This window comes from Takifugu flavidus, chromosome 8 (genome assembly GCF_003711565.1).
Source record: "Takifugu flavidus isolate HTHZ2018 chromosome 8, ASM371156v2, whole genome shotgun sequence".
Classification (NCBI taxonomy): domain Eukaryota; kingdom Metazoa; phylum Chordata; class Actinopteri; order Tetraodontiformes; family Tetraodontidae; genus Takifugu; species Takifugu flavidus.
In genome coordinates this window covers 5,084,461-5,097,598 of record NC_079527.1, presented here as the reverse complement: position 1 = coordinate 5,097,598, position 13,138 = coordinate 5,084,461, and the positions used below count along the sequence as shown (strand labels likewise).

At 43.8% G+C, this 13,138-nt stretch overlaps 1 protein-coding gene and 1 pseudogene across 5 annotated transcripts; one reads left to right on the top strand and one right to left on the bottom strand.

Moving 5' to 3' along the window:
• Nucleotides 1-3,489: 3,489 nt before the first annotated feature.
• On the bottom strand, nucleotides 3,490-11,248 carry impdh2 (IMP (inosine 5'-monophosphate) dehydrogenase 2). Of its 5 annotated transcripts, none has more exons than XM_057039982.1 (14): nucleotides 10,620-11,186; nucleotides 9,765-9,813; nucleotides 9,481-9,582; nucleotides 9,333-9,407; nucleotides 8,997-9,203; nucleotides 8,827-8,914; nucleotides 8,547-8,746; nucleotides 8,206-8,296; nucleotides 7,856-7,951; nucleotides 5,899-6,042; nucleotides 5,010-5,154; nucleotides 4,136-4,279; nucleotides 3,945-4,028; nucleotides 3,490-3,792 (listed from the first exon to the last, which is right to left on the bottom strand). In XM_057039982.1, the coding sequence occupies exons 1-14, from the start codon at nucleotides 10,715-10,717 to the stop codon at nucleotides 3,771-3,773; spliced, it is 1,545 nt and encodes a 514-aa protein (XP_056895962.1). In that variant the 5' UTR covers nucleotides 10,718-11,186; the 3' UTR covers nucleotides 3,490-3,770. The 5 variants fall into 5 exon arrangements, with proteins under 5 accessions (XP_056895962.1, XP_056895960.1, XP_056895959.1 ...); XM_057039983.1 differs by having other exon boundaries at nucleotides 3,744-3,859; nucleotides 9,481-9,599; nucleotides 10,620-10,707; XM_057039981.1 differs by having other exon boundaries at nucleotides 3,745-3,859; nucleotides 10,620-11,207.
• A 765-nt stretch (nucleotides 11,249-12,013) lies between these two features.
• On the top strand, nucleotides 12,014-12,758 carry LOC130529597 (succinate dehydrogenase cytochrome b560 subunit, mitochondrial-like; annotated as a pseudogene).
• Nucleotides 12,759-13,138: the final 380 nt, after the last annotated feature.

Sequence of the window (13,138 nt, the reverse complement as noted above, 5' to 3'; positions counted from 1 at the left end):
GCTGATGCTGCTCCTGGAGTCATTCCTGGCTGACACGGAAATCCCGGTTGCGTTTACTTCCTGGATCAACCCGGGAGAAAACGTGTCATTGAGGAAAAACTCCTGGTGGGTGCGAAGCAATAATCTCCCAATAGATCGCCATAGTCTAACACGGAGTTGGCCACAATCCTCCTGTTAGTTCCACTTTCCTTTTTACTCTGATATAATCAGCGGTGAATCGGCGCCAAAGCAGCTCAAAGTGCAGAGACCTTTAGTTTTCTTTTTACTCATCTTGGATATAGATTCAATGTACCTTTTATACTGTATTCTACAGGGATTTGTTCTTTTTTGTCACATACTGAACAGTAAAGTTTTTAACTACAATTAAATGGATCAGTTTATAACTAAATGGTGATTTAGAAAAATGTCTGTCGGATGGCTGGAGTCTGGGTGAATGAAGTCAACTTCAGCCAGCAGCATCGATGTTCTGTGCGTCGTGGGATGGAAACGGACCCCATAACCAGCTGGAGCTCACAAATTACAGCTGCATTATGGGTTCCGTTACAATCCCACCCACTAAGACAGGTTTTCACGTCCCAGCAGGTATGGTCCAGGTAACAGCAAAGAACTGCAAATGACAACGAAAAATGCTGATTAAAGACACTTTTTAACCAAGAATGAAATAAATATGTATGTAAAGCAACTATATTTGACTAATGTGTCAAAATGATAAACATGAATTAAAACTATACCTGAATGTGCTGTAAATATATTCCCATTCTCAAATTCTTGTAAAAAAAAAAAATCTTCGATTTACCAAACTGTTCGCATTTTTATAAAGCAGTTGTGTGTAATTCTACACAAGATCAAACACTTTTACAGCTTTACAAATCCTGTAATTTCACAACACAAAGTCATTTATTCCAGATTAGTTGTTGACACAACAGACAGAAACCAGGTAGACTCAAAACAGTCGTTCAGTAATGACAAGACTTGAACAACTGGAACTAAACCATAAAGCCAAAGACCGGAACGAGTCGGAGAACGTCAGATGAAGCAATCCTAAAGTTCTACATTTAAGAACGTCAGGATGCAGAAATGAAATGGAGGAGTTTCTCTTAAACTGAGCCCTGTTATAATTTCAAGCAGGGAACTCGTCATTAGGATAGAATCTTGAAAAACCTGTTGTGGATCAGCTGAGGGAAAAACAAAAAAGGCCAGCCGGGGCACATCAGCCCGACACGACAAGGAAGAGATAGAAGATAAAGTGAAGGGAAGGGAAGCTCTTCTTTGAAACTATAGGAAGGGTTAATATTCTTTCTTCTCAACTTCAGGGCCTTCATTTACAGCCACACAGGTTTAAAATGCTCCTAATTCTCACTTAAATCCAGGAAGAATAAAGTCTCCTTATAAATCATTGACAGGTTGCAACTTGCTTTCATTTTCTCATGTGTCACTGCTACGTGACAAGAGAAGCCTCCTTTTTTCTGCTGAGACAGACATTAATCAGCCTCAAACTCAAGACTTTCTGAGAATGAATGAGTCTAAAAAGTCAAAGAAGCAGAGACAGACTAGGATAACAGAGCAATAATCAAAGAGGAGAGCGTGTAAAACAACATGTTCAGCCATTCAGTTTCTTTTAAAATGCTGCGTTTAAGTTCTCACCAGCCTCCGAGAGCCATGAGCACCGACCCAGCGCTTCCCTCTGTCAGCAGCTCGGGGACTCCAGACTTCCTTTTAAATGCTCGAGACATTCATTTCACTTTCACTTCTTGATCAAGTATAAAACTCCTCCTTCTTCTGCCAGGCCCCCCCCCCCCCCTTCCCACACACACACACACCGGATCCTCAGAGGTGTCCACCTCCTGTTGTCAATGTTCAGATTACTCATTCATCTGAAAAATGAGACATTCAACTTCTCTAACGATCGTCGTGGCACCAGCACATCTGTGAAGGGATGAGTGACGCTGACTGAATGAAATAAACTTCCAGGATGGAAAGTATCTGCCCTTGAAAATGCTTTTATGGAACCTTTATGGAAGGTTTTAGAGTAAACCTGTGAGGTCAAAGCCCTTTAGTTAGAACAAAAGTGCTGGTTTGTGGGCACTTATTGAGAGTATTTAACAGGATAATGAACTCAAAATATGAGAAAGGACTCCCCCGGCCCGATCTTTTCTCCATTTCTGCACCGGACTTCCCACTATTGGAGGGAAATAGTGGTACATGTAATCAGTACCAGATAAACTACTATAAATTTCAAACAACGACGCTTCTCATCTCAACGTTTGATGCTGTTTTGTCATTTTAGTTGTATTTAACATCCTGCAGTACATTTACTCAATTGTTGCCCTCGGTCTTGTTATTTCAATCATTAAAACAACCTTTGATGGAGGCTAAAGGTGCCTGCAAACAGACCGTCTCCGGGTGTGTTAATTGGAAACATCTGCATGTGACAGATGAGACAGGTGTGACTGGAGGAGTTCCGTCTGGAAAGTCCGGTGCCTTTTGGCGAGATACCTGATCCTCCCTGGAGACCCTGCTGAGGAGAGGAGGAGGCCACGTGTGTGGACAATGCTGTCCTCACATGGGACATGTTGCAATAGAGACGCAACGACGCGTTCACAGCAAATATGGGACGGTTGAGGAAATTGTCTGGAGGTTTATGTGAGACAGAACAGTTGAGGTAATTCCCACCACCCTCATTAAGACCCAGGTGAACTCCGTGTGTGTGTGTGTGTGTGTTGCATGGACGGATCCGGTTCAGCATGAACGGAAACTCTAAAGCCCGGCCTATGGCGCAGCGCTCCAACGTGTAGCGTTCTGGGTTTGATCCCTGTTTCTGTCCCCGCTGACAGCTCCAGACTGATAATGGACACAAGTTTCTAATCACCCACTTTATGAGCATCTGTTCTGGCTGTCAGCAGAGCTAAAGATAATAGCCGTGACCTTTAACCCCAGGAACTACTGTGGAATATCCTGTAATAATGTAGGGTTAGCATTAAAATGGGTCCTCTTTGTGTGTTTAACCAGTCTAAACTGTCCTGAATACGCAGAAATGAGTGGTTATGTGTATATTTTAAGCTTATAGTGTATTCTGGGTGTTTTTTTTAGTACTTCCAACCCCAAAATTCTGAATTTCCTTTGAAAAACCCATTCTTGCTTCATTACTCAAGCATTTTGACGTTCAGAGGTTAAACACATCCATACACAGACGTCATTTCAAAATCTATTACGTCTGTCAACATCTACAGGAACCACACGCAGCTACACGGTTAGTGTTGACTGGCACAGTCTGGCATTGGCTGTAGAGATGTATCGCTTACTTTAAATTAGAGGCTTCTGCTTAAGATGAAGAGAAACTGATGTTGTGGTTACTGAGGTTTCTCACAAAAGCTGTAGCGCATTTTCTCAGGATGTGCTTCTCTTTTGACTCGGGGATCCTGCATCAGCTGAGTCTTTGTCAGCCCCAAATAAGACTTAAACACACTTCTTAATAAAGGCGAGTTCGGCTTGTGCAAAACCAAATGCTTTATTATGATACGTTTATTTTTCCCTTTAAAACGGACAAACCAGGCATTAAAAAAAATAACAGGAGAGGCTGCGGAGGATTCAAGGTCGCACTGTTGATAAACGCTGCGTTTCCCTCCTTCCACTGAAAAACACAATGCATAGATGATACTGGCAGGAAGACCGATGGAGCTTTCGAAGTGTGTGACTATTTTGCACGAGGTTAGCTTGATACAGCGTCTGCTGGAAGGGCTCGTCCTCTGTAGGTGGATTGTAGCAGCTTCTTAAAAGAGTCGTTTCTCGTAACTGTAGAAGAAAAAAACAACACTATTCTTGAGGGTCTGGAGAGAGTGGAGGCATCAAAGTAGAAGAGCTGGAGGTGAGATGTGAAACTCATGTGAACCTTTGAGACGGAGGAAGACGCTAACAACAGTGAGGGGATCTGGGTGTTAGCATACCTGTGCAGGCTGTGGACTCCCCCCTCTATCTGCGCTGATGCAGTTCTCTTTTCAAATTTCAGATCTCCAGAGTACATCATGGCTCTGACAGGAAGAAACACATTGCTTCACATCCCATTTACTAGTTTATTTTTACCGGTCTGAACAGATGAATACGTTTCCCTATGAATCCATCCGAGTGTGTTTTTTACCTGAGCTGTGTGAGACTCTTTGCTCCGATGTCCTGACAGGAGTGCTGAATGCCAGCCAGCAGGTAGGGGACAAACTTGTGGATGGAGCCTTTGTCCTGTACTGCTCCAGAAACACCCTGAGCAACTTTAATTTTATCACTCTCACTGTAAAAAAACAAAAACAAAAAACAGATGAGGCACAGAAATGTGTGAGAAGAGAAAACCAGCATGAAATGTTGGACAGGTAATCAGGGTTTTGAAAAACTTTGACGACCAAGGAAAGTGCTCCTGAGGAAAAAAAAAAACTTTCCCTCAAAAAAGTACCTACGGGACAGGTAGGACGTTTCAGATCCGCCAGAATACTTGAGGGATGGGAGTGAGTTAAAGCACACGCAGCTTTTATTTAATTTCTACGTGCTTTCATCATTTGGATGAGTCGAGAGAAAGAGAAGCTACAAAAGGTGGAGGGACGACGAGGTGAAGCTTTTCTCTATGCATTTTCTGAGGAAAATTTAGAAACAACACTTAAAAGAAACACCTGATGGACGCACTGGGACGCATCATCGGTGATGTTGCAGAACCTATTGAGGACTCAACATACAACACACCCGGAACAAGTTCATAAAAAAATGTAAAAAGCAAAACTAGAAGTGGAAGATTCTTTTCAAACACCCCCCATATGTTACCAGCCTGAAAAAGTATTCAAATATCACATTATTAAGCTAAAACACACCAGGATGTGAACGGCTAGAGAGAGAAAAAAACCAATTCAAATGAGGAAGTGTTTTGAACAGGGGAAACACTTATGTGCAGGAAAGCAGCTTTTGAATTTGGTTACGAACAATGAAGTTTGGTACAAGATCACCAGTTTTGCTTGTTTTTTGTGTTTTTGTACCTGAAGTATCGCGTCTGAGAGCCCAGGTTTTTGTCCATGGCGTCCAGGGAGCCCATGCCGCGATATTTCTTTAGCCGGATGCCGTCTGAGAAAAAATATTCCCCAGGAGCTTCACTGGTGGCAGCCAGCAGAGAGCCCATCATCACTGAACAGGGAGAAAAGAACTTTCTAACACTGAATAATGATCCAGGTTTACTGTATACAGTGATCCCTCGTTTATCGCGGGAGTTGCGTTCCAAAAATAACACGCGAAAAGTGAAATCCGTGAAGTAGTCAGCTTCATTTTTTTAAATTATTTTACAATGCAATACTGTACTATAGAATGAAACCAAAAATCAAAACCTGTTTTAAAGCCCAAAACTTGTTTAAAACAATAATTTTAATCTAGTAATACAAGGTTGGAAACATTGTCACTGGCGTATTTCCCAGTCCCAGCTGTGCCTCTTCGTCCTGACTCCGCTCCGCTGGAGCGTCTGTTTCTACTGGAGGCGCAGGAGTCTTTCTCCCAGAGAAGAACATTGTTATGGGTAGTTGTTGGCGCTCTTTCTTTTTCTGAGCAAGAAAATTTTTATAAACGGATATGCCACCTTCGATTATATTTGAGAACTGCAATGAACGACTCGCAAAAAAAATCCGTGAAGCAGCGAAGCCGTGAAATATGAAACGCGATATAGCGAGGGATCACTGTATACTGATAAAGATATTAGCGCTGGACATAAAGTTTCATGTAAATAACAATAAAAAGTAGTACGACTGTTTCCACGTGGCGTCTGTAGTTTAACACTGTCAGATCAATGACCCTTCAGTCATGAAAACGGCTCGGTCTTCGAGGGTGTGAAGGGTCAGATTTGATTTGACCTCGACGACCTAAAATATTCGGTTGTCATACCTGTGGAGGCTCCTAATGCCAGAGCTTTGGCAACATGCCCAACATTCTGGATGCCGCCATCAGCGATGACTGGGACGCCGAACCGCCTCGCGTACTCCGACACTTTATAGACGGCCGTGGCTTGAGGTCGGCCGCATGCCAGCACTGATGGGAGGAAGAGAAGAGCGGCGTGAAGAAATGTGTACCGGTACTCACTCGACATTTTAACAGCTTCTACTCAGTTTTAAGTGTGGAACGGTAGCAATCACCTTGTCCTTCAAACAACTGTCACTTTTAAAACATGAACAGATCAAATACTGAAAATATATCTTGAATGAAACACTGCATTTCCCCCCTTCCTTCTCTCCATATAGTACCATGTTTCTGGAGCATTTGTTATACTTTAGCTTAAAACCAAGTATTAAATTGTTTGGTTACATAATATTTGGACACAGGAATTCTCTGCGGGAAGACAGCTTGTCAGAAATGTATGAATGAATGAATTTTGATGGGCATGCAAGACAATGAGCAAATTAGGTGACGATACAGTCCACACAGTAAATGAGTAGCCAGGCTGACGCTGCAAGTTTAGGGAAATAAGGAGAAGTTGAACATGTTACATCAGCTCACAAATCTCCACACCCAACCAATAACTGAAAAGCAAAAACGTCCTTATTCTGTGAATTTCCCCATTTTAGGAGAAATGAAATACAAAATTTGAACCCAAAACTCCCACGATCAAGCGCAAAACAAAACCAGCCGAAAAACGATGCAACGATTCTTCCCTCCTAATGAAACAAACATGAGGGGCACCTCTGATCAGATTGAGATTTACTTTCGGTTGATTAACAGAGATCATTTCCTTATCAGATTTATCACCCCCGTGAAACAGCGACACCCGGTGGCTGCAGACTTCACTACAGGCAATCTTCTGCCATGAGTAATAAATGGTTATTATCAACATCTGCGGCATACAGTGGCAGTAAAGGTGGTGTAAAACTTTCATTCAGGATGATTAACAGATTAGTGGGGATACATAGACAAGCAAAACCCCAAAACCCTCAACAGCAAACCTTCTACCGCTACCACCGCTTCACCCGCTGATGCAAAGCTGTTAACCATTCAATTCAGGCTGTGAGGGGGAGCTCGCAGGCACACTGGTGGAGCCAATGAGAGCCAGTACCGGCAAGGAAACTTACTGGAGAATCCTGTAACAGTGCTGTGGGTTTTGGGGCTGTGGAGCTTTATTGCTGGTGGTACACTGAGAGGGGCTGAGCACACACACACACACACACACACAATCACACACGCACACACATTGTATAGAACACCAGGGTGCGAGGCAGGGAGGAGAGATTAACAGGAAGAAAACAAAAAGAAAAATGGGAGGAGGCAGAAGACAAAAGGATGAAGATGACTGGCAAAAGAAAATGGTAAGCAAAAGAAATATATCAAGATTGCTAATTATTTAGAACAAGTTAGACATCCAAAGCACAAACACAACAGATCTACTGTATACAGTACTGCTACTGTAACAGAAACATTAAGTATATGAAATAAAAAACCTAACCCAAGATACAGATGTTAGAAATGCCACTTCAGCTCCTAAGACCTGACCAAAGACAATAACATAAGAGTCTGAGTTGATGGTTTTCATTTTTTACAACTTAAATGATGCACAAAAGCAACCAAACCAATAACTTAATGGATTCAGACCAGTGAACACCTTGACTTTTAGAGTCAGGACATAAGATAACGCAACATCAGATTTGTTTTTATAAATCTGGCCATTGTTACCACCAGCCTTTCAGAGCAGTCGTCTTTCAGAAAAACACAATAACCAAACCCTAAAGCTGCACCTGTTTGGTCAATAAGCGTGCTAACATGTCAGGTGGTCCAAGCATTTAGTTTAGTCAATGATCTTTATGCAGGCCAACACCACACACCCTGTTGGGAGGTTGGTAGGAGGGTCACTCACCTTCCTGTGTGATGCAGATGGAGCCACTGCCCATCCCCACCCTTAGCGCATCCACCCCTGCATCGATCAGGTTCTTTGCTTGGGCAGCTGTTACCACTGACAGGGGGAAACAGATATTAGGACATCATCAGAAGAAACACTAAAACCCTTTTGACAAGCTTCGCATGCATCAAGAACGCCATCAACGTTATTTGGACAGGCTACAGCGGTGATCCATTACAAAACAGATCTTTTTTGTTTGTAAAGGCTGATGTTTAATTTCCACAGGTAACCAGTCTGGCAGCAGCAAATAGAAAATGAAAGTTCACCTCGTGGTTTGCAAGCTATTGTCTGTAAATAAGTGTATTTACCGTTGCCTCCAATGACCTGTAGACTTGGATACTTGTCTTTAATATACTTGATCATGTTGATCTGGAAGATTGAATTGCCCTGAGACGAGTCCTGCAGGCACAACAGAGAGATGAGACGCGACTAAATCAGCTCAAATTTCCACAACACGACACCTCATCTCAAAGACGCAGAGAATTTTTCATATGGCTAATCTAGAAAATCAACTCCCTCATCCCACAATATTAAAATATTAAAGGCACCGAGTGCATCGTTTAAAAAATGCTCGTTTCAGCATAAATTTTTAACTATTCTGTCCGTAACTTCATTCTATTACTAGTGTCCCAGTACTAAGTCTTCATACCAGTACAACCACATCCACCCCGCTCTGCACCAGCAGATCCAGGCGGTACTTGTCGTCGTTGTGGGTGCCAATAGCGGCGCCGCACAGCAGCTGCTTCCGGGAATCTTTGGACGCCAGAGGGAAATCTCTGTTCTTCTTCAGGTCCGTGCGAGCAATAATGGACACCAGGGAGCCCTCTTCGTTCACGATGGGCAGTTTCCCTGCAGATGTGAGAAGAGGCGTTGAGGAACATCCTTTTTTGTAAAAAAAACATGAAGTGAAATGATAAAAACCTTCTCACCTTTTTTACTCCTCTGGAGAATTTCATTGGCCTCCTTTAGCGTCACTCCAGCAGGTGCAACAACTAGATCCTCCCGCTTGGTCATCACCTGTCAGGTTGGGGGGCATCAGACTATTTAGCACCTCTCTATCTATTGGCGGATTGATGATATGAGGTTAAAGGTCATTCACCTCACTCAGAGGCAGGTCGTGGTCTTCCTCTTTCAGGAAATCAATGTCTCTGGAAGAGATGATGCCCACCAGCTTGCCACCCATTTTGCCATTGTCTGTTATGGGGATGCCACAGAAGCCGTGGCGAGCCTTGGCCTGAAACACGTCTCGCACACATTCGTTGGGGCTCATCACCACCGGGTCTGTGATGAATCCTTGTTCATAACGCTGAAGGAGGAGAAGAAAAAGGGAAGAAAGACTAACCTGGGTTGGGGCTATGACATGAGACACACAAACAATGATGTGAAACGGTGCGATTGGCTGCAAGGAAATAGTCACTGAAATCTCCATCGCTACCTTGACTTTCCGAACTTCGTTGGCCTGGAACTCCGGAGTACAGTTGTGGTGAATGAAGCCGATTCCTCCTGTTAGCTGACGGGAGGAATTACATCATCACTAAAACAGTAGAAGCAACTAAGCTGGTAATAATGGAGGGGCTACTTACTGCCATGGCGATGGCCATGTTGGCCTCTGTGACGGTGTCCATTGGAGATGAGACAAAGGGAGTTTTCATGGTGATCTGTTTGGTGAGTGCGGAGGTCAGGTCCTGGAAAAAACAGTAAACTTCAATTGAGATGAAAAGACTGTCAGACTTCAGTAAACTCCAACCATTATTTCTCTAGCACAGGGGAACATAATCCTCCTGGTAGTCTGGCTCTGACAGAGTCATATGTGTTTAACACCACAGTCATCTGGGTTTCTAAATATTAGTGCTTCATCACAACTCACCACTTGGTCTGATGTAAATTCGATGTATCCTGGCAGAATCAGGAAATCACTGAAGGACAAAGAATTCAGATTCATGACCTGGAGCCACAACAATAACCAAAACCTGACACATTTACACATCATGTCTGTTAACAGTTGAAAACCATAACCAACTTGCTCCAGTAAACATTTTCCAGTACAAAAATAGAAAGGCATTCAGGGACTGACTCAGAGGACTCCCCGAGGTTAGAGAACACATTACTTTCTTGGGCATCTTCAGTGTGTCGTATTACATGACTACATACATGTCTGCACTGTGGTGGTGCCGCCCGGCGTGTGAGTGGAGCAGATACTTGTCATAGATGGCAAAACAGCGTGTTCTAACATGGGACCATTTCTGAATGACTACCTTCTCATTATCCATCCATCCAACTGGTGTCAACATTAACCAGTATAAGTGCGACCCTTTATGGTAGTGAGGACCAAGCAGATGTTAAATATAGCTGGATCAGAGTCCACCATGAACACAGGACCACCAGCCCAGATATAGATTTAGGGCCAGTGTGCTCTAAGAAGTGGCCCCTACTTCACTTTTAAAGGGCTGTAATTAAGACTAAACACGTTTGCATTAAGTCACACATCTCTGCCAGAGATCTTAAGCAGGGTAAAAACCACCCAAATGTGAAAATATTCAGTCCGACTACATCTTAATACGCGTCATTGGGGGAGGACACTTGGTCCAACTTGCTCTCAATCGCCTTTGAAGATTAGTTAAATCTACAGCGTTAGTGAACCTCTTAAAATGCCATTTTAATATTTGTCTAGCAGCATTGAAGCTAATGTGAGCTGCAGCTTAGACAGGTGCGGGGTCTTTACTTGTAGGTGAGTCCGTCTCCGCAGCCGAACAGCTGCTGTCCCGTCAGCCCGTCATCGGGGACGTAACCGGTCTGACCGCTGATCAGGTAGTCCGCCATGACGTCCACTTGTCCACTTGTCCCCAGCTGTTTTCACTCAGGTGACAGTGTGGAAGCAGGCACGCGCAGGCCCGCGAGCAGCGACCGAGAACTTTCTTCCTTTCTCCGCAGCACCGTTGTCCCGACCCACAAGCCTCAGAGCAGCGGGAAAAGGCTCCCTTTGTCCGTCTGATAAAAGCTCGAACTGAACGGAAAACGTCGGAGATCGTCGGTCGATCTGCCCTTCCTCTGGCTGTTCTGTCAGTCACAGATCAGCGTGCACATTCGTCTTGGTTTTGTTAAGTCACACGTGCGCGACCGTCTCTATAGTGTTTCCGTTGACAAGTGACGTCACGTCCGGTTCGCGTCTTCTCGTTTTCGCTCGTATTTTAACGGCGTTGGCGTTTTAACGGAGCAACGCGAAGATATTTGTTTTGATTTCATTTATGAGTTAATTGAATTGGCACATTAATCGACATTGGTGCATTAAGTTTGAACAAAAGTTGAGCCGTAGTCCCAAGGCGTGTACTTATGCAATACAGGCGAACGTTCACAACTACAAATCATACAACATGCAATTACAAAAGCAAACAATGTCAAAACAACCCCCCCAAAAGACTGACAATATTATAAACACTTTGACCTACTATTACAGGTTAAAACATCAGTGGACCACTACCTCTGGGAGGCAGGCAGGCTTCAGATTAAGAACAGTATTTTAACTAATGAGTCTGATTTAATTTTGTGGAATATACTATAAAAGAGTTTATTCTCATAATGATTTATGCAATTAATAAATATATTGTTTGTTTTTGTGTCATACAATACAATGAATTGCAACTTGTCTCTGCAATGGGAAAATGGGAGTTAGATTTTGACACCATACTCAGTCGTAGGTAGAAGAGGGCCTGGACCTCTGGTTTCGGAGATAAGATGTGCCAGATGCCTGGACCCCCTCCCCATTTCCTGTTTCCACTTAAATATCTAATGTCCTATTTGTTAAAACTATGGGGAAAACATGATACCTATTTATATGAATATACAAATTAAGATGTATACCCATGTGTAAAGGGTGTCTTTGTTTGAATCAGTTCTAGTTCCAGACAAAGATGATTGACCAGTAGAACTCCATCTGGGGCACTGCCTACAGGTCAAGATGTGCCTGGTCTCTTGCAGAAATAAGAAACACAGACAATAGAATCAAGGCAACTGAGGGGCTTTGATCCTTGCTCTTCACAGGCTCAGGGCCAGGGGGCTCTGCTCATCCTGCTGCCACTATACTATTCCTTTGTTTGCCTGTAGTCCCTATCTGAAAGCATGGCGCTTTTAAGGCTTTTGGCACATCAGGGTATCTGCAGGTCAAGACCCCACTATCCTCTACACACATGCTGCTCTGAAGGGAACAACGGCCGAGGAGGAAATGAACAAGTTTTGGTCTACAAATGCCAGATTAAAAAGACCCATTTCTCCACATCTCACCATTTACAAGTGGTCTCTCCCCATGATGATGTCCATCACACACAGGGTAATTGGGGTGGGCCTCAGTGGAGCTATCTCAGCCTTTGCAGTGGCAGCGCTGATATTACCAGGAAATTATCCCAACTATTTGGACTCAATCCACTTGCTGTCCATTGGCCCCTTCCTCATTGGGATGGCTAAATTTTGCATTGTTCCCTACGTCCTACCACACTTACAATGGCATTCAACACTTGTGGTGGGATATTGGCAAAGGCTTCCAAATCCCTGAAGTCTTCTGCACTGGCTACATCGTTATTGGTCTCTCCATTGTAACCTCCGCAGCTTTAATGTTTGTCTGTCACTTTGAGAGTGAATACATATGTGTCTTTTGGCTTCCTGAGGGCTCCATTTCATTAGACGCAACGTTTGGGACAACTGTGGTGAGTCCAGCATGGAAGTATGGTTCTGTAGCCTACCAACATACTTTTGATGTTCAAGGTCTTTACTGCACCTCATTTGTGCTAGTCAGGTCAAGAGAGGCCTCAAAGAAATGCCTGAGCATTGGTGTCCAGCTCACCAAGCTTATCGAGGACTAGATCCTGGACTAGATCCTGTATCAGGAGTGGGCAGCCCTCCGTCCAACAGGGCCGGGGCTCTTTCCTTCTGTCAGCGTGGCCCAACAGTGATAATACTCACCTCGTGAGGCTCGTTCAAGTGGGTGTCCAGAAGTCTGCAGCACGTCATAGGAAGTTACAAGAAAGTGATAGTACAGCTGTAACAAAACCACAAACAGTAAAGAGCACACAGGCGCTGCTCAGAGGTCTCACGCTGTCTGTCCCTCAGGATAGAACAGAAGGCTCCAAGCGTAATTACTTCAGGGAGTTTCAGTTTAGTCTGTAGTGTATTTCAGGCCATGGGGGCAGCAAAGCTGAAAGCTCTGATCATCTTCATCCAGCCTTAAATAAGACTGAGAACATCTGAGTA